This window comes from Ceratotherium simum, chromosome 12 (genome assembly GCF_057802395.1).
Source record: "Ceratotherium simum simum isolate JZ-2026a chromosome 12, ASM5780239v1, whole genome shotgun sequence".
NCBI classification, from domain to species: Eukaryota; Metazoa; Chordata; class Mammalia; order Perissodactyla; family Rhinocerotidae; genus Ceratotherium; species Ceratotherium simum.
In genome coordinates, this window is record NC_141911.1 from 18,848,738 (window position 1) to 18,874,782 (window position 26,045).

The following is a 26,045-nucleotide window of genomic DNA, read 5'->3' on the forward strand; positions in this document are numbered from 1 at the left end:
TCACCTGTCCCGGACATCTTATTTACAAACAGCACGTTCTCCCTTTGGTTTATGACTATCTCTTCTCTGAGACAGACTGTTGAAAAAAATGGGAAGATTGTTTCTGGAGTCATAAACTATAACCTATCCTTATATAGGGTCAGTGTCAAAGAGTAGCCTCACTTTGTGCAAGGTAGAAATGCTAAGTTCATGAAAATACCCTGTGATTCTGATTGAAGTTAAAATTAAATAAAATATATTATCAATTGTTCTACACTTCTTTCTTGTTTTAGACTTTGGAAGTGGTGTTTAAGCGAGTACAGTTAACAAGAAAAGGCGAAGAACTGAAGGCTTTGGCACAAAGGGGTATTGGATATCATCACGATTCCATGTATTTTAAAGAAAGAGAGTTCGTTGAGATACTTTTCGTGGAAGGGTTTATCAGGGTAGGTGATTTTTTTACATTTAAAAAATAAAATTATACATACATGATGTTGAGTAGCAGTGAAATGTGAAAAATTATACCAGTTTATCTCATCTAACCAAAGCGTCATTTTCTTACAACTCACTTGATGGCTTCCCCATCTGTTTCGTTTATTAGCGGAGTTTAAAAGTATTTATATACTAAAAAACAACATCTATAATGAAATATTATAGCTATGGTAATTTAGGCAAAACATTCTACTTTTTTTTAAACACATAGTGCCTAGGACGTACTTTTTTATTTTGCCCTACAGATTTCCTGAGGATATTTAAGATATACTTTTAGTCAGACCTGTTTCTAATGTCACACCTCAGGTCAGCTAAGAGGAAGACATCTCTTTTCCAGGAATTGGAAAAAAGCTTGTCCTAGACTAACATGGTCTAGATAGAGTTTATAGGTGTGGTATCTCTAAATGAACTTGGAAAAGGGTAAGGACATCTTAGTTGGCTCATAATCAAACACTTGTTAACCTCTTAATAGTGTGCCGCCGAAGGAGGCAGCATTCTGGTTTAAGGTGGGGATAGTCTCCATAAATTGACCAAGAATGTTCATATGATTGCTCAGTTAATTTTCTTTTTGAGTGATTTGTGGAAACAGACACCAGCTTTATTGCCTGCATGCACACGCATATGTGTGTGTCTGTATGTGAAGGTTGTGTAGAAAGGTAGTCACTCTGCTATTCAGGATATTTATCTTTGTAATCTTAAGAAAAAAATAGTGAGGAGTATATCATAATAAAGGTTATTACTTGCTATTTATCAAAACTAAAAATATTTGGAATGACTCTGCTCAGTTTTCCTTTTAGTATGTGTATACGTATGTGTGTGTGTGACTGTGCGTGCATGTATACAATATATACAGTTTATACAAAGTATATAAATATACAATTTATTGGTCGTTTCAAAGGGCAAGAACAAGAGAAAAGAGTTTTTATAAAGATTATTAATTGAGGGCAAGGGTCACACCTATTTTACTCATCACACCCAGTATTATAGAACTTGTCACATAGTAGTTGCTCAATAAAAGTTAATGAAAGAATGAATGAATAGCCAGACTATTATAAAATTGTTATTCTGGAAATTGTGATAGCTTTGCTACACAGAACAATTTTAAACATGGTACTCATTAGAATTAAATGCTAAATTTTACTGATTTGAGTCTTTCTGTCTTTTTTCTTATTGATGAACTTTATTTTTTTTGGTGAGGAAGATCAGCCCTGAGCTAACATCCAATGCTAATCCTCCTCCTTTTGCCAAGGAAGACTGGCCCTGGGCCAACATCCATGCCCATCTTCCTCTACTTTATATGGGACGCCACCACAGCATGGCCTGACAAGCAGTGTGTCGGTGCGTGTCCGGCATCTGAACCTGTGAACCCTGGGCCACCAAAGTGGAGCATGCGCACCCAACCGCTGTGCCACTGGGCCAGCCCCTTGATGAACTTTTTAAAGTGAACAAATAATTGGTTGAATTTAGATGTGTTTATAAATATCAATTAGAAAGTATTTTTGTTTTCTCTATATCACTAAATAATTAAAATAATTATCACATGGATTAATATCAATGTATTTAAGAGGAAGAGAGACAATTGTATGTACCCAGCATTAAATAGATGAGTGGGTACATAGACTGTTAGGAAAGTAAATAAGGGAAAAAATGTAACTTTATTATGCTTCAATTGCTTAGATAAGTTATCTGTCACACGCTAGCGGAGACCAGACTTGAAAATTCCTTGAGCAGACAAAACCAGTTAGTCATACAAGCAAAGCTTAATTTAGCTTAGTTTGCAAGACGAGTGAGGTTAACTTGATCTGGGTCATTTCTTGCTTATGCCTTTGGAAATCATAAGTGAAACTTAAATAGTTCCCCTAAATTGATATGAGGTAACCACATTTAAGAAAATTCTAATATTGTAACCAATCACAGTGAAGAATAAACACTCTCTGCCTTCACACTAAATGAGCTGCTTTATGGTAATATACCTCTGAGCCTCCCTCCATGTTTTGGTTTGAGTGCTACTGGTTTGCAAACTGTCTTTTTGGTGTGTGCACAATAAACTTTTACTAATTTCTACTGAAGTAATTCTTTGATTTTAGTTCCATTTTTCATGAACTTTTGACACTGTGTAGATAAAACCTCCAAAAACAAAGCATGAGGATAGGGTAAGATGATTGTCCAGAGTGTGTTAGGAAAAGTATTATTACCCCATCTTCAGGAAAGTTGTATGTGAGTATTTTATTCCTTCATGCATTTATCGAATGCACATTTATTGTGCGTCTACTAGGTGCCCACGATACTTACGGTCTAGGAGGAACAAGTAAACATGGTTATTTTAGAAACGGTGGTCCGAGAAGTCCTTTTGGACATTTTTGCAGAGATCAGAAAGAGCCTGCAAATGAAGATTTGAGGGAAGCCATTTTAGGCGGAGCAAACAGCAACAGTTAGAGCCTGCAGCAGCAGTGTGCTTTGGATATTCAGGGACTAGTAAGAAGAACCATGTGGCTAGTACGTGGACATTAATAACATGTGGTTTAGTTAAAGTTCAAGAGCTTTTCAGTGACAGGAGCAGAAAATATATCTTGTGTCCTTGTAGATGTGCTCTATTTTGAATTAACTCTTATTTCTGTAGGCAGTGACGGCTACTGGAACGCTTGCCTTGGGGATCCACATGCCGTGTAAATCTGTTGTGTTTGCTCAAGACTCCGTCCACCTGAATGCTTTAAATTATAGACAGGTAATTCTCTTACTCCCACTGCTGAAAGACGTGTGTGAGATAACGAACCCTGTGGCATTTTTATCTGCTAACAGGCTATAGTTTCTGTTCTTCCTTTTACTTTCTATGTGACGTAGTGATTTTGAACACAGTTCCCTCGTGTCTTGTTACTTCATGCCATTTGATTTATCTGCTTCACTATTTTCTCACAGTTAATGTTCAGTGACTTAATAATCTTAGTGTAGTTTTCAGTCTTGAGAAATATAAAGCTATTCTGATTCTTTTTTTTTTTTTTTGTATGAGGAAGATCAGCCGTGAGCTAACATCCATGCCAATCCTCCTCTTTTTGCTGAGGAAGACTGGCTCTGAGCTAACATCCATTGCCAATCCTCCTCCTTTTTTTCCCCCAAAGCCCCAGTAGATAGTCGTATGTCATAGTTGCACATCCTTCTAGTTGCTGTATGTGGGACACGGCCTCAGCATGGCCGGAGAAGCGGTGTGTGGTTGCGCGCCCGGGATCGAACCTCGGGCCGCCAGTAGCGGAGCGCGCACACTTAACCGCTAAGCCACGGGGCCGGCCCTGATTCTTGATCCTTCATAGTACCGCTTTATTTTATTTTCCTGGGAGTATGTAAAATGTTCTGAAATTTCTTGCATCATCCGTTTCCTTTAATATGTCTTTTTCTGTGTGTGGCACTTGGTATCATCAATTTCTATGTCTTTTGGGAATTCTGTCATTTAAAGCAGGTATATTTTGACTTTCTTACTGCAAGTTTAGTATTGAGTATTTTGGGGTCGTTTACCATCTACTTTCCAAATTCCAAAATTTCGTTGCCATTCACCCTGTTGTTGTGGGTTTATGTTTAAAAAAAAATCCCTTTATTATAATTTTGGTGGAATTTCTGGGGAGAGAGATGTTACCGAAAGATCTCTAATAAACTTTTCAAAAATCAAGAATAAAACGATGTTCTATATTATAAGGCAAGGGAGGAAAGAGAGATAAAAGAAAAACGAGAGTGAGGGTGAGAGAAAGAAAAATAGAAGAGAAGGGTCACTTAACAGACATACAGAGACAAGTAGACAAAGATGATGTACTTGAGCATCTTCTCGTTTCCCTCATGACACGGAAATGTGATATCATATGTTGCAAGTCGGAAGGGAAAGAAAAACTACCTCTTCTCCACACGCTGCAAAAAATAAAAGACGAAGATATTTACAAAGTCTCAAAATAGAAATTTTTCTTCTTCTTGACATTTTTCTCTTTTCTCATTTAAGTATAGATCATGTTAACTCTCCCAGTTTAGAATGTGGAGATTGTGATTTTACAGAGAAAAGGAGTTGATATCCATTTCATGAGCTTTTAGGATATTGCTGTTTAAGCTTTAAAAGCCACGTTGCCCTTTTCTCAAGCGTGGCTGTGAACAAGATCAGCTTTTGCCATGTGGTTTTTGAGCTGAAAACCAGTAAGACCAGCCGCTGGGCTGGAATTTTCCACCCTTGCTGTTTCTGAGCAGTGAGTGAAGTTTCTCTTAAGGGACTCCTGTTTCCTTTAGAATTCAAATCCCCTTTTTCCTCATCCTTACCAACATCTCTTTCCTGGAAGAAATCGAACATCATGCATTTACTGTGGACCTTCATATGAATGAAATTGTTTTGTTATCCTACCCTGATGACTTGGCATTATCTCTTAGAGGAGAGAAAATGCCTTTTCTTCCCTAATGAATTTTGTTTGTTTCTGGAGAGTCAAGTGGCAGAACTTTCTGGGAATGTGCACCTTGAATTTACGCACCAGCTAGTCTTCCCAACTGTCAGGTTGACTCTGGAGAAATCAGTTAAATCAGAAAACTTGGATCACATTTCTAAATTTTTTACAGTGTCTCTCTAAGAATGTGCCGCATAACCATGAGCAGAAAGTGTTAATTCTATTGCTTGCATTTGAGAACACAACATTAATTATACCAAAGATATTTCAAACACAGTTCAATTTCATCATGGTCCTACATCTACAGTCTTAGTTTTAGCTGAGTCAATATTTTGACTTCCTGTCAATACTTTGACAAGTCTTTCAGTTTGGAGTAAACATTCACTCTGTTTTATATTTAAAGGGAAGTTTGAAAGAAAGAACACCCACCTATGGATTTCTGTTCTCACTGTACAAGAGAGTTATTATTTAGAAATATGCATGCTAATAGATAATCCAGTTGTGCACACAGGCCAAAGGGAATATCTGAGAAGCCACCTTCCTGGCATCTTGTCCCGAGGCTGGTTGCCAAGGAGCTGATTCCGGTTCCTTTGTTCAGTGGTATCCAAATCTTATTCCTTGTCTAGACCTCTTTGAACGTCTGGTTTGAAGCTGTACTGCTTCTTTCCTGCGGGCTCATTCTTTTAGTGCTTTCTTTTGTGGTGGAATCTAGTCCCATGGGAATGTGCTTTTTTCCTAGTGTAGCAGGTAACATAGACTGAACTGTGTATTCTTTTTTTTTTTTAAAGATTTTATTTATTTATTTTTCCCCCCAAAGCCCCAGTAGATAGTTGCGTGTCACAGCTGCACATCCTTCTAGTTGCTGTATGTGGGACGCGGCCTCAGCATGGCCGGAGAAGCAGCGCGTCGGTGGGAGCCCGGGATCCGAACCCGGGTCGCCAGCAGTGGAGCGCGCTCACTCAACCACCAAGCCACGGGGCCGGCCCCTGAACTGTGTATTCTTTAATAGCCTTTTAAAACGAATAATACGTTTTACTGTATTAATTGAAAAAAATGTTATGGATTTTCTGCTTAGCATGTCATTTTCTTCTTTGGCCTTTCTATTTTCTTTTCTGTTCTTTTTTAAATTCGTTTATTCCTTCATTCACATGGCGCTTATTACGTGTCTAATATGTGCTAGGATCTGCTCCTGGGTGTCTTCCTCATGTCACTCAACTCCCCACAGGACTTTATTGTATGTAGAGTAAAGGGAATACTTGTTACCTTGGCATTCCCTGTAAGAAACTCCTTTTCTTCAACATTCAAGGAGAGGGAATTATACAATATTGTGCATATACGAGGTTGTGATTGTTGGGATCATTGGGAGCCACTGAGTAGGCTGCTTTCTCGGTCTGACCTCTGGGCCCCAATGATTCACTTCCCTCCCACAAATAAAAATGCATTTACCACCTCCCAATGTCTCCAAAGGTCTCATTCTTGGCAAAAGCCTGGGGTTGCTTTAGTTATCATTGCTTAGTTAGCAATAAGGATGGCCTTATTGCTATCACAGTCTCTTGATTTCGTTTCTCTGGCTTCTTCACCACCACATCAGTGTTGCCTTGGTTCTGCCTATATTCAGACCAACCTATTGCCCTGTCCCTCTCTTGCTGGGATTGTTGTGCCATCCCACCAGTGGCCTGGCTCAAGCCTTGCTTCAGATTCCTCTGCCCTGGGATGCTCATGGAACACCTGAGGTAGTGTGGGTAATGATTAAGAGAGTGTGATCTGGTCCTAGATTCCCTCAGCTTAAATCCTTGCTTTACTATTTATTAGCTGTGCACTCTTGGGAAAGTTAGCCTCTGGGGGCATCGATTTCTTCATCTGAGAAATGGTGACAGTAATAATTTGTGTCTCATGAGGTTGTTATGGGACTAACTGAAAAATGCACAGCACTCAGAACTGTGCCTGCCCCATAGTAAGTACTCAATAAATGTTAGCTGTCATTAGTAGGGCGCTTTGCATCCTGACCACTGTGTGTATTTTAGATTTATCTCATTTTCTTTCCTAGTGTGAACACTCTGGCACATGTTTTTTCAGTCATTGGCTTCTAATTTCTACCGTGCTTTGTTGATCTGCATCTTTGTTCTGCCACTTCCTCTTAGAGTCTTTCTTCTCTCCTCCTATTGAAATCATAGCCCCTCTTCAAGGTTCTAATCAAACTCTCCTTATTTTTTTCTTTGAAGTCTTTGATAATCCTACCTTTACAGAACTGTGATTGCTTTGGTTCTTTGACCGTTTCTGTTATTTACTCTTATAAATTCTATGAGGGAATTTGTATCTCTAATCGCGTATATCATGGGGATAACACAGAGAGGCTCAAGGTGTTGTGGAACTGATCGTTTCTTCTACAATGTGTACACCTCAGCATCCATCTATACCAGCCTGTCATTTTCAGTTGCAGTTATAATGGAAAACATTATAACAAAAAGGCATGTGAACTTAGGGTTGTGTGATTGTTGCTAACCAGATGTGTGACCTAGGGTGAGGTAACCAAATTTCTGGGTTCTCCTTTCCTATCTCCAGAATGGGGTGATAATCACTACCCCACAGTATTTGTAAGGATTAAGTGAAGTAGGAAAGAGACACATTGAAGGTGCTCGATAAACATTCCCTTATTCATTCACCATGCACACATTTTTCCTCTCTGGTGTTAACTTGAATGCTTCTCTCTCCTTTGCTCTTGATACTCAGTCTGTTACAAAGACCATACAATTGCTCTCATGTGGTGGTCTCTCAGATTTCTGTCTCAGGATTTCTATAGCCAATATCCCTCCTTCATTCTTTTCCCTGGATTATTATAACATTTTCCCTGATTCTCATTTCCCCATACTCTATTCTGTCCTGCAGAAGACTGACAGCATAGTTTTTCTTCATGTGATTTTCCTGCTCAGGAATATTTGGTAATTAATTCTACCCTAGGATCAAATTTATCAATGTCAGCCAATAGTCAAGCCCTTTATCAACAAGTTCCCTTTCTCTGTTTACCTCTCTAAATGTCCACCTTCGTACTCTCATGACCATTTGTCCTAACCAATTGAATCTCCTTACTATTTTCAATCATTTTACTCATCTCCGGCTTCTTGCCCTCTTTGCTACTATTATTCCTTGCACAGATGTTCTACCATGTGAGCGTCAGGAATTTAATTTTTAGGATTCTGGAGGCAGGCTAATATAGTTCTGGGGACCATGAATTTGGTAATGAAAATGTCCGGGATGGAATCTTGCTACTTCTCAGTTGATGGACTGTGGATAAGCTACTTAGGTTGTCTGTACTCAGTTTCCACCTCTTTAAATGGTTAGGATAACGATACTATCTACCTCATAGGGTTGTTATAAGGACTGCCTAAAATAATTTATATAAAGGGCCTAGCACATACTAAGCATTCAGTAAATGACTGTTATTTCTTCTGTAAAGAGCTGGTTATTGACATCCTTCTTCCAAGAAGTCATTTCGTAACGTCTCATTCAGTGAATTTACTCGATTTGTATCTCAAGGAGCTTAGTCATATTGTTTTTATTTCATTGTCTTTAACTCTACTTGTAGTCTCTAGTTCTCTTCATTTCTCTCTCTCTGTGGGTGAGTGTGTGGTAGCAAGAGAGGGAGTGAGAGAGACAGAAAATGGACTGTAAGCTCCTTGAGTGCAGGGTCCATGTTTTAATTTCTTTTACATATCATCTTACAAGCCTAGTTCAGTTGTTTGCATGAAATGACCACCTGTTAATGATAAATGCCTCATATTCTGTTTTACCCCAACTGCACTGAATTTCCTAAGTGCCGCATTAGCACAGATTAGTTTCAGGACTTCATGCACAATTAACTTTAGCCAATCCAGATGACAAATGTAGTCATAAATTGTTTAACTACATAGGAAATTATTTAGGAAAGTTTTACTTTGTGATTCTCTTCTCTTTCAAGATGTCTGGACGTGCTGGAAGACGAGGTCAAGACTTGCTGGGAGATGTATATTTCTTTGATATTCCATTGCCCAAAATAAAAAGACTCATCACATCCGGTGTTCCTGAACTGAGAGGACACTTCCCTCTCAGCATAACCCTGGTCCTGCGACTCATGCTGCTAGCTTCCAAGGGAGGTGACCCAGAGGATGCCACGGCAAAGGTACCGTCCTTGACCCTGTCTGAGGTTGAACTGTCGTTCCTGGCTGGGCTGTAGTCAGGGCTGCTGTTCTTTTACAAGTTTGGAACAATAACTCTTCAGTTTCATTAATCATTTAATGATTTGCATTTTCTTCAGTATTATATGTGTATTGGGGAAGGAAAAATAAAATCATTTTATTTTGTTTCGCCACCAAAGACGGTATTTAGGGCATTAAGAATTACTCAGGGTTATTTTAGTGTGTGAGTAACAATATAGTATCGTGGTTAAGTATCGGCTATAGACTTAATAGATCTCTGGTTCAACCATTTACTGACTGTTTAACTTTAGGAAAGGCACTTATGTTCTCTAAACCTCAGAGCTATCAACTGTAAAATAGGAATAATCATGGTAACTCTAGACTGTAGCAAGAATTAAATAAGTAATGTAAGTCAATGACTTCTTAGCATCAAGCTTGGTTCATAATAAACACATAAATGTTTGCTGTTATCATTAGTAGCCTCGATTCTCATGTTTTCAGTTTTTTTGTTTGTTTATGTTTTGCTTTAGTTTTCTTTAAAGAGAAGAATGGGCAAACAATTTGCTGATTTCTCTATCCTTTCTAAATGTTTTCTATTTTTTCCTATTTAAAGGAGATTAAATGTAGAACTGGTAACAGAACTTGGGTTGTGATTGTCTAGATATATTTTGTGACATAATAGATTTGCATGTATCTTAAATCCTGTTATGTTGTCAGCATTTGCCATTTCATTAATTAGTCCTTTAGATTAATAAGAAATTTCTATATTTAAAAAATCATTAAAAATGTATAACTGAAATGAAAGATTGATTCTGCTATCAAAACATCTCACTCTTCCAAATCATAGACAAGAAGAAGGACAACAGTATTGCTGTTATTAAAATAAAAATTATATATATATATTTTTAATTTTTTGTTTATTGCAGTAACATTGGTTTATAACATTGTAAAAATTTCAGGTGTACATCATTATACTTCTATTTCTGCATAGATTACATCATGTTCACCCCCAAAATACTAATTAGAACCCATCACCACACACGTACCAAATTATCCCTCTCACCCTCCTCCCTCCCCCCTTCCCCTCTGGTAACCACCAATCCAATCTCTGTCCCTATGTGTTTGTTTATTGTTGTTATTATCTACTACTTAATGAAGGAAATCATACGGTATTTGACCTTCTCCCTCTGACTTATTTCACTTTGCATTATACCCTCAATGTCCATCCATGTAGTCACAAATGGCTGGATTTCATCGTTTCTTATGGCTGAGTAGTATTCCATTGTGTATATATACCACATCTTCTTTATCCATTCGTCCCTTGATGGGCACTTAGGTTGCTTCCAAGTCTTGGCTATTGTGAATAACGCTGCAATGAACACAGGGGTGCATGTACCTTTGCAAATTGGTGTTTTCAAGTTCTTTGGATAAATACCCAGCAGTGGAATAGCTGGATCATATGGTAGTTCTATCCTTGATTTTTTGAGGAATCTCAGGAATACTGTTTTCCATAGTGGCTGCACCAGTTTGCACTCCCACCAGCAGTGTATGAGAGTTCCCTTTTCTCCACATCCTCTCCAACACATGTTGTTTCCTGTCTTGTTAATTATAGCCATTCTGACGGGTGTGAGGTGATATCTCATTGTAGTTTTGATTTGCATTTCCCTGATAGTTAGTGATTTTGAACATCTTTTCATGTGTCTGTTGGCCATCTGTATATCTTCTTTGGAGAAATGTCTGTTCAGGTCTTTTGCCCATTTTTTAATTGAGTTGGTAGTTTTTTTGTTGTTGAGATGCATGAGTTCTTTATATATTTTGGAGATTAAGCCCTTATCAGATGTATGGTTTGCAAATATCTTCTCCCAATTGTTAGGTTGTCTTTTCATTTTGTTAATGGTTTCCTTTGCTGTGCAGAAGCTTTTTAGTTTGATGTAGTCCCATTTGTTTATTTTTTCTATTGTTTCTCTTGCCCGGTCAGACATGGTGTTTGAAAAGATGTTGCTAAGACCGATGTCGAAGAGCGTACTGCCTATGTTTTCTTCTAGAAGTTTCACAGTTTCAGGTCTTACATTCAAGTCTTTAATCCATTTGGAGTTCATTTTTGTGTATGGTGTAAGGTAAGGGTCTACTTTCATTTTTTTGCATGTGGCTATCCAGTTTTCCCAACACCATTTGTTGAAGAGACTTTCTTTTCCCCATTGTATGTTCTTGGCTCTTTTGTCAAAGATTAGCTGTCCATAGATGTGTGGGTTTATTTCTGGGCTTTCGATTCTATTCCGTTGATCTGTGTGTCTGTTTTTGTGCCAGTACCATGCTGTTTTGGTTACTATAGCTTTGTAGTATATTTTGAAATCAGGGAGTGTGATACCTCCAGCTTTGTTCTTTTTTCTCAGGATTCCTTTAGCTATTCGGGGTCTTTTGTTGTTCCATATAAATTTTAGGATTCTTTGTTCTATTTCTGTGAAAAATGTTGTTGGAACTTTGATAGGGATTGTATTGAATCTATAGATGGCTTTAGGAAGTATGGACATGTTAACTATGTTAATTCTTCCAGTCCAAGAGCACGGAATATCTTTCCATTTCTTTGTGTCTTCTTGAATTTCTTTCAGAAATGTTTTATAGTTTTCGGTGTACAGATCTTTCACCTCTTTGGTTAAGTTTATTCCTAGGTATTTTATTCTTTTTGTTGCAATTGTAAATGGGATGGTATTCTTAATTTCTCTTTCTGCTACTTCGTTGTTAGTGTACAGAAATGCAACTGATTTTTGTACGTTGATTTTGTATCCTGCAACTTTACCATATTCATTTATTACTTCTAAAAGTTTTCTGGTGGATTCTTTAGGGTTTTCTATATATAAAATCATGTCATCTGCACATAGTGACAGTTTCACTTCTTCCTTTCCAATTTGGATCCCTTTTATTTCTTTCTCTTGCCTGATTGCTCTGGCTAGGGCTTCCAGTACTATGTTAAATAGGAGTGGTGACAGTGGGCATCCTTGTCTGGTTCCTGTTCTTAGAGGGATAGCTTTCAGTTTTTCACCATTGAGGATGATATTAGCTATGGGTTTCTCATATATGGCCTTTATTATGTTGAGGTACTTTCCTTCTATGCCCATTTTATTCAGAGTTTTTATCATAAATGGATGCTATATCTTGTCAAATGCTTTCTCTGCATCTATTGAGATGATCATGTGATTTTTATTCTTCATTTTATTAATGTGGTGTATTACGTTGATTGATTTGCGAATGTTAAACCATCCCTGCATCCCTGGAATAAATCCCACTTGATCATGGTGTATAATCTTTTTAACGTATTGTTGTATGCGATTTGCTAGTATTTTGTTGAGGATTTTTGCATAGATATTCATCAGTGATATTGGCCTGTAATTTTCTTTTTTTGTGTTGTCCTTGTCTGGTTTTGGTATCAGGGTAATGTCAGCTTTGTAGAATGAGTTAGGGAGCTTCCCCCCTTCCTCAATTTTTTGGAAGAGTTTGAGAAGGATAGGTATTAAGTCTTCTTTGAATGTTTGGTAGAATTCACCAGGGAAGCCGTCTGGTCCTGGACTTTTATTTTTGGGGAGGTTTGTGATTACTTTTTTCGATCTCCTTACTGGTGATTGGTCTATTCAAATTCTCTACTTCTTCTTGATCCAGTTTTGGAAGGGTGTATGATTCTAAGAATTTATCCATTTCTTCCAGATTGTCGAATTGGTTGGCATATAGCTTTTCATAGTATTCTCTTATAATCTTTTGTATTTCTGAGGTGTCTGTTGTAACCTCTCCTCTTTCATTTCTGATTTCACTTATTTGTGCCTTCTCTCTTTTTTTCTTGGTGAGTCTAGCTAAAGGTTTGTCAATTTTGTTGATCTTTTCAAAGAACCAGCTCTTGGTTTTATTAATTTTTTCTATTGTTTTTTTGGTCTCTATTTCATTTATTTCTGCTCTGATTTTTATTATTTCCCTTCTTCTACTGATTTTGGGCTTTGTTTGTTCTTCTTCTTCCAGTTCCTTTAGGTGCATTGTTAGATTGTTTATTTGAGATTTTTCTTGTTTGTTGAGATAGGCCTGTATCGCTATAAACTTCCCTCTTAGAACCGCTTTTGCTGTATCCCATAAGTTCTGGCATGTCATATTTTCATTTTCATTTGTCTCCAGGTATTTTTTGATTTCTTCTTTGATTTCTTCGTTAACCCAGTCTTTGTTCAGTAACATTTTGTTTAATCTCCACGTATTTGTGGCTTTTCTGATTTTCTTCCTATAGTTGATTTCTAGTTTCATACCGTTGTGGTCAGAAAAGATGCTTGGTATTATTTCAATCTTCTTTTATTTATGGAGACTTGTTTTGTGGCCTAATATGTGATCAATCCTGGAGAATGTTCCATGTGCATTTGAAAAGAACGTGTATTCTTCGGTTTTTGGATGGAATGCTCTGTAGATATCTACTAGGTCCATCTGTTCTAGTGTGTCGTTTAAGGCCAATGTTTCCTTATTGATCTTCTGTTTGGATGATCTAACCGTTGGTGTAAGTGGAGTGTTCAAGTCCCCTACTATTATTGTGTTACTGTCTATTTCTGTTTTTATGTCTGTTAATAATTGCTTTATATATTTAGGTGCACCTACATTGGGTGTGTAGATATTTACAAGTGTTATATTCTCTTGTTGGATTGTTCCCTTGATCATTATGTAATGCCCTTCTTTGTCTCTTTTTACAGTTTTTGTTTTAAAGTCTATTTTGTCTGATATGAGTACTGCCACCCCAGCTTTCTTTTCATTGCCATTTGCTTGGAGTATCTTTTTCCATCCCTTCACTTTCAGTTTGTGAGTGTCTTTAGGTCTGAAGTGTGTCTCTTGTATGCAGCATATATATGGGTCTTGTTTTTTTATCCAGTCAGCCACCCTCTGCCTTTTAATTGGAGCATTTAGTCCATTGACGTTTAAAGTAGCTATTGATAAGTATGTACTTACTGCCATTTTTTAACTTTTTTTTTTTCTCAGTGTTTTAGTAGTCCTTCTCTGTTCCTTTCTTCTTCTATACAGAATTGATGGTCACTTTAGTTTCACCTCTGTCTGAACGCTGTACTCTTTAACTCCCCTCCTTCCTCCTTTTATGTTTATGATATCATATCTATCCTCTTTTTTGTGCATTTGTATCCATTATGTTCTTATCATGGAAATAGATAATTTTTCCTATTTGTGGTCTTCTCTTTTCCCTTTAAATCAGTCCCTTTAACATTTCTTGTAGCACTGGTTTCTTGGTGACAAACTCCTTTAATTTTTGCTTGTCTAGGAAAATTTTGATCTCTCCTTCCATTTTGAATGATAACCTTGCTGGGTAGAGTATTCTTGGCTGTAAGTTTTTTCCTTTTAGCACTTTCAATATATCGTGCCATTCTCTTCTAGCCTGTAAGGTTTCTGCTGAGAAGTCAGCTGATAGCCTTATGGGGTTTCCTTTGTATGTAACTTGACATTCTTTTGCGGCTTTTAGGATTCTCTCTTTATCTTTAATTCTGGACATTTTGATTATGATGTGTCTTGGTGTGGGCCTCTTTGGATTTATCTTGTTTGGGGCTCTCTGTGCTTCCTGTACCTGGATGTCTGTTTCCTTCCTTAGGTTAGGGAAGTTTTCATCTATTATTTCTTGAAATAGATTCTCTGCCCCCTTGTCTCGCTCTACTCCTTCCGGGACACCTATAACACGGATGTTAGTGTGCTTGATGTTGTCCCAGAGGTCCCTTAGACTGTCCTCACTCTTTTTAATGCTTTTCTCTTACCTGTTCACCTTGGGTAATTGCTTCTAGTCTTTTGTCCAGCTCACAGATCCCTTCTTCTGTATCCTCTACTCTGCTTTTGAGTCCCTCTAATGAATTTTTCATTTCCAGTATTGTATTCTTCATTTCTGATTGGTTCTTTTTTATATCTTCCATTTCTTTGTTGACATTCTCACTGAGTTCATCTATTCTTCTCCCCAGATCAGTGAGCATCCTTAACACTCTTAGTTTGAACTCTCTGTCGGGTAGGTTGCTCATTTCTGTTTCACTTAGTTCCTTTTCTGGGGTTTTGTCCTGTTCCCTTACTTGGAATGTATTCTTTTGCCTCCTCATTTTGCCTCTTTCCCTGTGCTTGTGCCTACGTATTAGGTAGGTCAGCTACGTCTCCTGCTCTTGGATAGGTGACCTTATGTAAGTGATGCCTTAGGAGGCTTCCAGTGTGCTTCCCTCAGTTCTCAATGTTCCAGGGGTGACCCCTATGTGGGCTACGTGTTTCCTTCTGTTGTGGCCTGTTTGCTCTCCCTGTAGGTGCCCAGGGAGGCCGAGTTATGCTCCTGGCCAGCTGTTGTAATGCTCAGCTGCTTGTAGTTGTTGTGGGCCCTTCAGTCTCTTTATCAGGTGTGGGGAGCCCCAGCACAGTTGGCTGCAAGTTCTAATAGCACATTTGTGTTGCAGTATTTCTTTTAAGTGAGTAGGCCCCCAGAGTGGCAGGTTGTTAGGCTCAGGGCCTTACAATTGCTGTAAGCCTCTAGCCTATTAGGTCTCTTGTCAACTCTCTGAGGATTGCAGCTGGGTGGGGCTGGCCTCAGGCACAGGAGCACCCAATTGTTTCAGGCTTTGGAGGGTGGGGCAAACCCCCCATGTGGGTCTTTGAGAAGCACAAATCTTCCGCAGCTGACAAGCCCTGCCGCCCACAGGTCCACACACACAGTCAACACAGTCCTGCCCCGTGTGTGCGCCCCGACCTCCCCAAGCGGACCCAGTCTCTCCACGGTGGGAGCCCCACACGCTCCGCCACTGCCCCACACTCTCCACCCGCTCCTTGTGCACACCCTGCCCCATTGAAGCCGGGTCAGTTGCCAGGCTGCAGAGAATCCAGTCACCAATCTATGCAGGCCCACAAGTTGCCTGAGGGCTTGTTGTTGGGTGGGGCCAGTCTCTAGGGTGGGCTGCCTGCCCTGGCTGAGCTGGATTAAATCGGTGCTCTAGTGGGTGGGGCAGACCTGGCTAGCAGGCCTCAGGGAGAACTCAATGTCGTTTGTGTCAGCACGCCCACACTGGGCCACAACAATGGCTGCCGCCAATGTCCCAGTCCCTGGAGAGGTCTCACCCCTCACCAAGATGCACTCAGGGCCTATTAGGTGAGTCTCTTTTCACCACAGCACTGTGCACCTTTCTTGCTGGTGATTTTAGGATGCTTTCTGAAACGGGTGAGTTTGCGCACAGGCCCTTTAAGAGCCCGTTTTAGTTTCTTTGTGAACCGGGTTTTCTGGGGGTGCTCCCCAATGTTTTAGTAGCAGGCAAAGTCAGATATTATGCTGCTGGTCTCGATTGTGCTGGGTCCACAAAATGCCCACAGCGGGGGCGCTCCCCGGCTCAGTGCCCCGTGCCTCCAGGGAGGCTGCGTACCTGTGAGCTGCTCCCGGCGGCCGTGAAGCTGGCGGCTTGTGAAGGCGGCGTTTTTTCTCTCCAGAAGGGAGTGCCTGCCTCTTCTACCCCAGTTAGGATTGTCCGTTGTTGCAGGAGTTCCTCTTATCCAGTTTTCAGTTCTGTCTCAGGGGTAATTTTTCCACGAGTAGTTGTAAATTGGCTGTGTCCGCGGGAGGAGGTGAGTTCCGAGTCTGCTTACGCCGCCATCTTGACTTGAGATCCAAAAATTATATTTTTAATATACAATCACCCATGTTTATTAAAAAATATTTGGAAAACATAGAAAACTTGAAAGAAGAGAAAAATCACCCGTACCTAGTTCCACCATGCAAAGAAAACTGCATCATTATTTTGATATATTTTCTTCCAGTCTTTTCTACCTAAACATGAGTGGATGTTTGCTTTTTAAATAATGAGCCCACTATTCTCTCTTTGACATGATCTCCTACTACTTTTCCTATCACTCATTGAGCTTCTGTCACACTGTCTGCTTTTCTGTTCCTTAATATGCCAGACACCCTCTAGACTTTGGATCCTTGCTTTATCTTCCTTCTGCCCGGAAGTTGTTAGAATAGAGCCTGGTATACAGAAAGAACTCGGTAAAAGTTGTTGAATTAATGAATAAGTCCTTAAGATGATACTCAAAGTCTCTTGTGAAAAATTCATTTAATATCCATATGTTGGTTTTTTCCCTATTGGAACCTATTTCCTGTTTTTGAATTGTAGGATTTATCTAGATCTTATGGTTTGTCAGATATACAGTATAGGCATTTCTTCAAGACTCATGCTCTGTCCCCTTAGGGTTTGTTCAAATATCTTTTATTATCTACATCTGGATAGTCAATTGGTAGCTGTTGCTTCTAGCCCGATTCTCAGTGTCCTGCAGATTTCCTTTAATATAGTTTTGCTGAATTGGGAGTGATTGTCTTCTATTTCCACCTCTGGGCTCCCTGAGTTGTTGATGATACAGATGTCATTAATCACTGCAATGTCCTGATTGCATTGCTTTCAAGCTTATTACTGTTTTAGCAACTCTATAATTATGGAGTCTACTTCTAAGGATGACATTTGCCTCCATGACTCCCTCACACCCCATCCTACCCTGTTGTTTTCTGACAGTTGCAACCTCGAACTGAGCGTACGGAGGGGTCTTGAAGATGTAACAGGGAAGGGCATTTTGGCTTCTCCAGAAAAGGGGTGGTTGTCCAATTTTATAGTTGGTATAGGCTTTCCCTCCCTCCTTCTTTCCTACACTTCTTTGTTATTTATTGGCCCTATAGGAAGAGGAAATTCCTCCATGATTCTAAAATCTATCAGCCTAAAGATTGTAAAGCCTATCTTTTGATGACATTGGGAAGTTTTTGGTCATTTTTGGAGACCACATGGAGACCAATTTAAAAATTGAGAGAGTTAGTGACAGGGAGGGCTGCACACCTGGGCTTAGTTCTGGGGATGGAAGTGGCCAGTTTAGGGCCTCAGGTGACAGATGGGGGAGATGACAGAGTTAGATGAGACTGAGGGGGGGAGGGTACAAGAAGAAGGAAGGTTAAAGAGGAGGCTAGATCTTGGGGAAACTGTGCTGGGAGAGCTGCGTTGAAAGTGCCTGCAGTAGCCCTGGGGGAGGACAACAGTGGAGGCCAGGCTGTCTCTGCTGCCCGCTGGAGAAGGAGAACTTGGCATCTGGGAGCGTGCAGCTCCTGCGTGGGCTGAGCGATCCCCCAGGGCTCTGGTTTGTGTGGAAGGAGGAAGGCAGTTAGAGACACGAGGAGGTGGAAGAGACTGAGGGTCTCACCACCCCTGTTGGAGAGGGCAGATTTGGGCCATTGATCTCCTGAAAATGAACAGGAAGGAAGGCAGTGGGGTGCAGGGCCGCAGGTGGGCTGGGAGGGCAGATCCTGAACTTGTCAATACCAGCAGCCTCTTTTTTTCCAGACAAAGGGTTGTGAACCGGCCTGAGAATGAGGCCTGGTCTTATGGAAACTGAGCTTAGCTTCGCCGGGTTGACAGCTTTGGCCCAGGGTGGTATGTAATTTTGGCTTCACCTAGTGGAACAAGGTCTGGGTGTGAGGCCAGACACCTGGTTGGAGGTGAGGGTAGTCTAAGGAGTGATTCCGGAGGCAAGGTGCCATCGTAAGCAGTTAATGGTATGGCATGTAATGTGTCTGATGTGGGGGGTACTGCTGAGGCGGGATGTTTGTGTGTCTGCAGACGAAATTGACCCTCACTTTATTTTCCAGGTGGCAGTGCTCCCCTCTAGGTTCGGTGCTAACCTCTTCTGTGAGCTCACTCTGCCCCTCCTTCTCCCTTTAACTCTCTCAAGTTTATCTATTCACTTAAAACCTTGCTTCTGGTAATCTGGTAAGCCTGGGGACGTTGCTCAAGTCCCTGTTGGAGTCATATTGTTCGTATTCATGAAGGGGGAAAGGCACACCCCACTGAGATTCTGGGTGGGGCTGGTTGGTGTTGTTTGCTGTTGGAGAGGATGGGAATTGAGTGCACCCTTGGGGGGGCCCGCAGCTGTGGTACCAGCTGACAGTTACAAACACGCCTCGTGGACCGTGTTTTGTTACTATAGTGTTCACCATGGTGATCAGAGGGCACCAGGAGAAATGGAGCCCTTGGCCAGCGTGAGTCATCACAGTGTAGGAGGGGAGACCCTGAAGGAGAGAGCCCACCTAAATGGATGCCTGCAGATTGAATTTCCAGAGGCTTAGGAGGAGGGAGTTCTCCAATGTCGTGTTTCCAGGCCTCGCTCCGGAAGCCCTGTGTTCAGGAGGCCATCATTGAAGGTTTTCACATGAGTTTATGGGGGGCAATCTTAAAAAAGCCAAAGCAGATGCATCAGGGGCCATCAGCAGTTGTGTTTATTTGACTGTTTGATCCGGGAGCACCAACCTCTGGGCACGTGAATGCCAGCAGGCACACCTTCTTCTCTAGAGTAGAGGTTTTCAGATGCTGCATCTTCTAAATTGAGCCTCCTGTCATACTAGTGCTGTGCTACAAATCTTGCTTCGAGAAAATTCTTAAGTTGTAGAACATTTTAACATTGATGCCACAACACAGAGTGATGCCTTGTAGATGGAGCTTGCAGATGGAGCCCATTGACCCTCTCACCTACCCACCTACCTGCCTGGCTGTGCATTGGTCGGAGGAATTCTTAGTGTGATGATATAACCTGTGTGGGAAAGTGTTCATGTTTGAAATGCCTTAGCAAATACTTAGATGAAGAGACCGGCAAACTGAGAGGGAGGTCATTGTGTTGTGCTACAGTCTGGGAGGGTACAAGTTGGTCATGTCTAAATTCTGCATTAGAAATGGCAGGTCTAGGGCCGGCCCCATGGCTTAGCGGTTAAGTGCGTGCGCTCCGCTGCCGGCGGCCCGGGTTCGGATCCCGGGTGCGCACCGAGGCACCACTCCTCCAGTCATGCTGAGGCCGCGTCCCACATACAGCAGCTAGAAGGATGTGCAGCTATGACAGACAACTATGTACTGGGGCTTTGGGGGAAAAATAAATAAATAAAATCTTTAAAAAAAAAAAAAAGAAATGGCAGGTCTAGTTTGGGTATTCCAATCGCATTGCAGATCACTAAGAGAAAAGAAAGGTTGGGGTACTAATAGTGATCTTTGATTCATCTTGCTCTATATATTTTTCAATTTGAATTTCACTTGATTAGATTTCTGAGTAATCTTGGTGTTCAAATGGGAAGACCCTGAGGTGACGGTTATAGGAGGGGGAGGTCACAGCTTGGCACTGGTACTGGGAGGGGTGGGGGTGGAGAAAGGGAGGGAGCTGGTTAGGTATATGTTGCAGAGGGTGGGGGTGGTAGGGAATGTGGGTCGAAGGGAATTTTCCAGAGAAAAGATCAGTAGGCAGAGATCTGGGGAATTTAATAGAGCTCATGGGCAAAGAAAATGCTAGTTAATGCTAGTAAATTATTAATCCTAACTAAATTGTTGCTTGGGAACTTTCTAGAGTGCTTAGAACTCTAAGTGCAAGGAAAAAAGTAAAATTGTTTTGCTTTGCTGCAAGGTGGGAAAGACTGAAAAGGTGTAACTGAAAACCTGAATATCAGTCTCTTGAAAGATGGGTGTGCAAAACTTGCATCAGCAGGAGATTAACATCCTTCACTGCTTTGCAAGCTTCCTAAGTGGTTTATCTGAAGCTGCGAAGGTGTGCGATATTCAGGAGCAGTAAGTCTTAGAAAAAGACTTTAAGTGTTCAAATTGTGGGCTTTTAAAGCATTTAAGTTTGAGATTTTGATGTACACTGAAGATAAGATTAGATGTACTCTTCTGGGTTTGTAACTCATATTTTTGTTCACTAAGATATTTTGTGATTGAAAATTCTGAGCAAAGTGAAAATGCAATGATTTCTGAAGGAATTGTGTATGTTACGTCGTGCCTTATAAACACGTCTTATCTTTGTGGTCAGTATTAATAACAGCAAAAGTTTTTGCTTACTCTCATCTCTTCATAGTCATTGTAGCAAGGAGAACCGAATAACCTTTTGTGGTTGCTGTAAACTTACTGTAATACTTCGTGGCAAACAATCCATGTATCCTTGCTGAGGTTAGAGTTGAACCATTATATCTTTAGTTTGAATGTTTGTGCTTTTTAAATGATCCAGTACTAGAGGGGAAACTATCCGCCAAAATCAGTTGCAGAAATAAAAGCAAAACTGGAGTGGAGGGGCCTTTACTAGATGTGGTCTGTGTGTAAAAATTCAGAGAAAGATCTGAAAACCTTTTATGATAATACTTTGTTTCTGAGATGAATCTATTAAATTGGTAAAGTAATACCAGTGGCTTTTTATCGTGGCCCTCTTCACCTTATATTTCACTTTAAAAATTTTAAATCCCTAATTCTTTTTGCCCTTGGGATATTTCTGCCTTTTTTTTTTTTTTTTTAAATGTTTAGGAATATGTTGGCGTGATAGTTCCGTTCTTAACCAGTGACTTGCGCGTGATGCAATTACTGTCATTGGAATTTAAAGAGTGTAAGTCATGCGTGTGTGGGGAAATATGTTCTGGTATTTGTGAAATTGAAATCGTAAAAGTAGTTGAATTACTTATGGTGTTGTGTATAGTAAGAACTAGTCCTGTTGCATCATGTATGTGACACATTAGTAATCATTTTTCTTCCCCTTTACACCACAAATAAAGGTTTGAGTTCTAAACTCATTAGAAAAAAATAAAAGTAAATAAATAAAAATTGAGAAATAACTGAGTGGCTAGATAGTTGCCATTTTCATTGGAAACCAAACAATATTTCTATTCTGTTGATTGTAATCTGCCACATTCCATTATTTTTGATGGAATATCTCAAGATTCAGAACAACAAAATTACATGACTTGCTTTTAGAATGGCCTAAGAGAGCTAAACTTACAGATTGGATTGGCTTTCATACTTTATTTTTTCGTCACTTTTGGTCACCACTGTTCCAGAGAATTACCAGTTTGTTTGCCAATCTGTGTTATTTTTAGCAATTCTGCTTTATGTGACCTATTTTATTCGAGGAAATATGTGTCATGTAAAAACACAGTCAAAGATATAATATGAAACCAAATGAAATTTACTTTTGCATAAGATATATCCTGGGAACATTATGTATTATCTATATTGTATGTATGTGTAATATTTATCACATATCATTATTCACAAATACTGGGTAAATTAAAGCACTCTTCTTTGTAGGTGCTGTCAGTGCTAACGCATTCATTGCTGTCCTTTAAGCAACCCAGAGCCATGGAGATATTGAAACTTTACTTCTTGTTTTCTTTGCAGTTCCTGGTCAAAGAGGTATGATACGCTGTGGCTTTTTGTCCTGTGATTAATATTATGTAGATTTTTTACCATGCCAAACCAACTGAAGTCTTCACAAGTTGCACCCAATGATTAATGTTACTTATCATTAATGTAATTGTCAAACGAGGTCAGGTAATGCCTATCACTCACTCATACTGGCATTAAGTGGTATTTAAGTACATAGTAAATTGAATCAAACTATATATTTTTTTCATTTTTTAGGGCTATTTAGATCAAGAAGGTAATCCGATGAGATTTGCAGGACTTCTATCACATTTGCATGGTCATGAACCTTCAAATTTTGTTTTTGTCCATTTTCTTATGAAAGGTCTTTTCCATAAGCTCTGTCAGCCAATCAAGAAAGGTAAGATTGAAGTTTTATATATGTAGTCCAAAAATTCATGAAATAGCCAAAACCTCAGAAATACTTTCTTTCTTTTACTTCTTCTTCCTCCTCCTCTTTTTTCTCTTCCTCCTCCTCGCTCTCCTTCTCCTTTCCTTCCACAAAGAAATGCTAAGTAAACGTTCAGATTTACAGATGCTGAAAAATTAGATACTGAAAGTCAACTTATTTTCATTCCATCTAACTAATAAAGAACATTTGGGGAATATTTATTTATCATCTAACTAATTAAGAATATTCGCAGAAGAGGAAACTGAGGCACATAGAAGTTGAATAACTTTCCCATGGTCACATGGTTTTAGTAAGTATCAAAGTCCAGTTAATTAAACCTAGCCACTTCTTAACGACTATGGCATACAGGTTATGTGTTATGGGGAATGGAGAGTAAGAAAAGATGACCTTAGAGCCAGTGTTGGGAAGTATGGGTAGGTAAGAGTGGGAGCTTAGTTTGGGGCTGGATTTTGAAACATCCTAAGTAGCAGCCCAAGGAATCTGGATTGTTTTTTTCAGGCATTGAAACTCCGTCAGAGATTTTTGAGTAAGGGAGAGACATGATCATAGTAATGCTTTGGGGAGACTGATCATTATCAAGGATGGCCTGAAGTGAGGAGCGTCCAAATCAGGAAACCAGTTCATAGGGATTCTGGGGGATGGGAACAAGGTGAGAGCGGCAAGGATGAAAAAGAAGGCACAGGCTATAAAACTGCTGCCTTTACCAAGAATAAATGTACACATAGCATAGCAGATATGCTCAGTTTCTGAGGTGTATATTTACTAAAAATAAGTTTGCCTTCCATGAAAGGAAATATAATATAAAAACAAATTTAAGCACAAAATACATGGAATCAACATTTTTTTCTTATTCACAATAATACTCTTTATTTGAATAGGCTCACAACAATTTTCTCAGGATGTGATGGAAAAGCTCGTGTTAGTGTTGGCAAATCTGTTTGGAAGAAAATATATTCCAGCAAAATTCCAAGAGGCTAATTTAAGTTTTCCTCCACCAGAGGTGAGGTTTATGATACTTGTAATGAGATAATAATGCTAGTTACTAAATGTCTGCCACTGGAAAGGATTTAGTACCTATAGGGTTTAATTAATATAAGCTATTCCATTTGTTTTCATAATGTTAATTGGTCTTTCTATAAGCAGAATTCTTTTTAATTTTGTTTTACCTTTGGAAAAATTCTGAAACTTGACTATTGAAAATTTTGCTATGTTGATTCACAGCTAAAAATGAAAAATGATCCTTCTTAAGCTACTTACTTGAACACCTTTGCGCCTGTGGCCCAGTTAGTGATGTATGCCGTGCTTGAGAGTGGCTGAAAAGAGAGGCATGGAGTTTTTGAAATGCTTCATGACTTCTGTGATTGCCAAGTATTTATTTAATTATAAGAACATCTCTGATTGCTGTTGCAAATGTTATTTACTCACTTTGCTGTTGATGTAGTCCTCTGTTTTTATTTGGATTCTACCAGTTATTGAATCAAACATCTTCTTCTAATATCTAACAAACGATATCTAAAGTTTTGCATTTTATTGGAGCAAATTACAGCATTCAGTGGCAACAGAGAAGATGTAGAAAAATAGTCATTTAAATAAAATGACAGCCTTATTGCTGAACCTAGATGTCCTTTGAGATTGTTCACACCTAGGAGTGTGAGCGTAGGGAGGGGACTTGGGCCATGGGGTCTGATGTCCTCTTGAGAAGATATTGAGGTGATCACCTGAAGAAGACTCCTCTAACTCCAGGGTTATTTGAAAAACCGAAAGCAGGAGAATAATTTAGAAAATTATTTATTTTCAATAATATATTTATTTGTAACATTTTCTTTGTTCCCAATTTCTTATTAAAAAACAAAGAAATAAGAAAAACAATAACAAACAAATCAAGAAAACCTCCATTAGAACCTGAGAACGTAGAAGAAGCCTGTTTTTATCAGATAACCCTGATGAATACATAATAAAAAGGAGACTAGCACTAATGTATGCTCTCCAAGCTCATAAAGGCACTGCATATACCTCCAGACCTGTGGACGCAAGTTTAGTTACTGACACATTTCTACAATACAGACCACTGAAACTGTGACTGTTTTTTCTTAAGTGCACCCACATTTTAAAGTATTTCAAAAGGAAACTTTGTATTTACTACACTGTAAATGGAAAGCCAGGATCTCTGGCCTAAAATAAGATAACCAAAAAAATAAATGCAATTAGTATGATTCTCAGCTGAGGCTGCTCTCCCTTTACCAAAAAGAGAGATGATGAAGTTTTAGAGAGATATTAGAGGCCTACTACCTCTGGACTTTCTGGGGTTAGCAGAAAGAGGTCAAGAAATTTGGAAAGGGGACAAATTTTTATTTTTTAAAACTGACTTAATATGATTTAATATTTCATCTGTGTGTCATGTTAAATCATCTTATGTACCTCTCTAATGTTAAATGGGCCAAATTTGGGAATAACTGCTCTATATCTGTCAATTAACAAAGACGTATTGAGCAATAACTATGTGACAACTGTGTAGAAGAATCAGAGTTGGAAGACGTGGTTGCTGCCTTCAAAGAGCTTCTTCTCTAGCTGGGAGTATATGGCATGCGCATGTGAGAAGACTCGCTAGCTCACAACACAGCATGAACATGATAGTAGTGCATGTGCTCCTAGCAGAGTGTCTGGCACCAGCACAAAAGCAGGCACATGGAAGGCATAGCAGTACATTTGTAGAAAACTGAATGAGAGCACATGACTTGGCCCTACTGCAGAACTGCATTTATCGATTAGTCCTTTGGTATTCATTCATCCCCAGATAGAGAGAATCGGATGAAAAATAGCCCTAGGACAATTATCATACTGTCCATTGTAAGGATTTGGCTAGGGGCATTATTCATCATATGCACACAGTGCTTTTTGTAAGAATCCACCAGACAAGTTCTTATCTGGTTTTAGTGCTGAGAATAACTGTGTATCTCATGGACATTCTGAAATGTGTAACTGATGAGGTTTTCTTTCTGCACTTGGCTGCTAGGAATCTTCGAGTATAATGTGCGGCCTGTTTTAGGCTGTCTTTCTGTTTCTCTTTACTTTTTACTACATTTTGATTTACATGATCTTATTGTGTTATCTTCACCCTTATATAATACCTTAATTCTTAGAAAAGTGCAGGGTATGAATAAATTAAATAAAAGAAAATACCAAGTGAATAATAAAAACAGTAATTGTAAGAGAAGAAAACTGAGAAATTTTTAAGGTAATAGTTTTCCATCCATGCTATTTAAACTGAATAAAGAAGCTTCTAGTCTTAATTCTGAAAGGATTTGTGTTTAGGTATGAAATTTGGAAGTTGATGTAACTTGCAATACCAGCTATTTCT

General features: G+C 39.4%; 1 protein-coding gene across 1 annotated transcript in view; it reads left to right on the top strand.

Annotated features, from left to right (window-relative positions):
• The window catches only part of LOC101391083 (putative ATP-dependent RNA helicase DDX60-like), an 87,813-nt gene that overhangs the window by 51,615 nt on the left and 10,153 nt on the right, over positions 1-26,045 (top strand). Inside the window, exons 26-31 of the mRNA XM_087437257.1 lie at positions 273-425; positions 3,092-3,196; positions 8,833-9,033; positions 22,162-22,266; positions 22,495-22,636; positions 23,566-23,687. Of these exons, the coding sequence (XP_087293383.1) occupies positions 273-425; positions 3,092-3,196; positions 8,833-9,033; positions 22,162-22,266; positions 22,495-22,636; positions 23,566-23,687 (828 nt within the window). The remainder of the gene's footprint in view (positions 1-272; positions 426-3,091; positions 3,197-8,832; positions 9,034-22,161; positions 22,267-22,494; positions 22,637-23,565; positions 23,688-26,045) is intronic.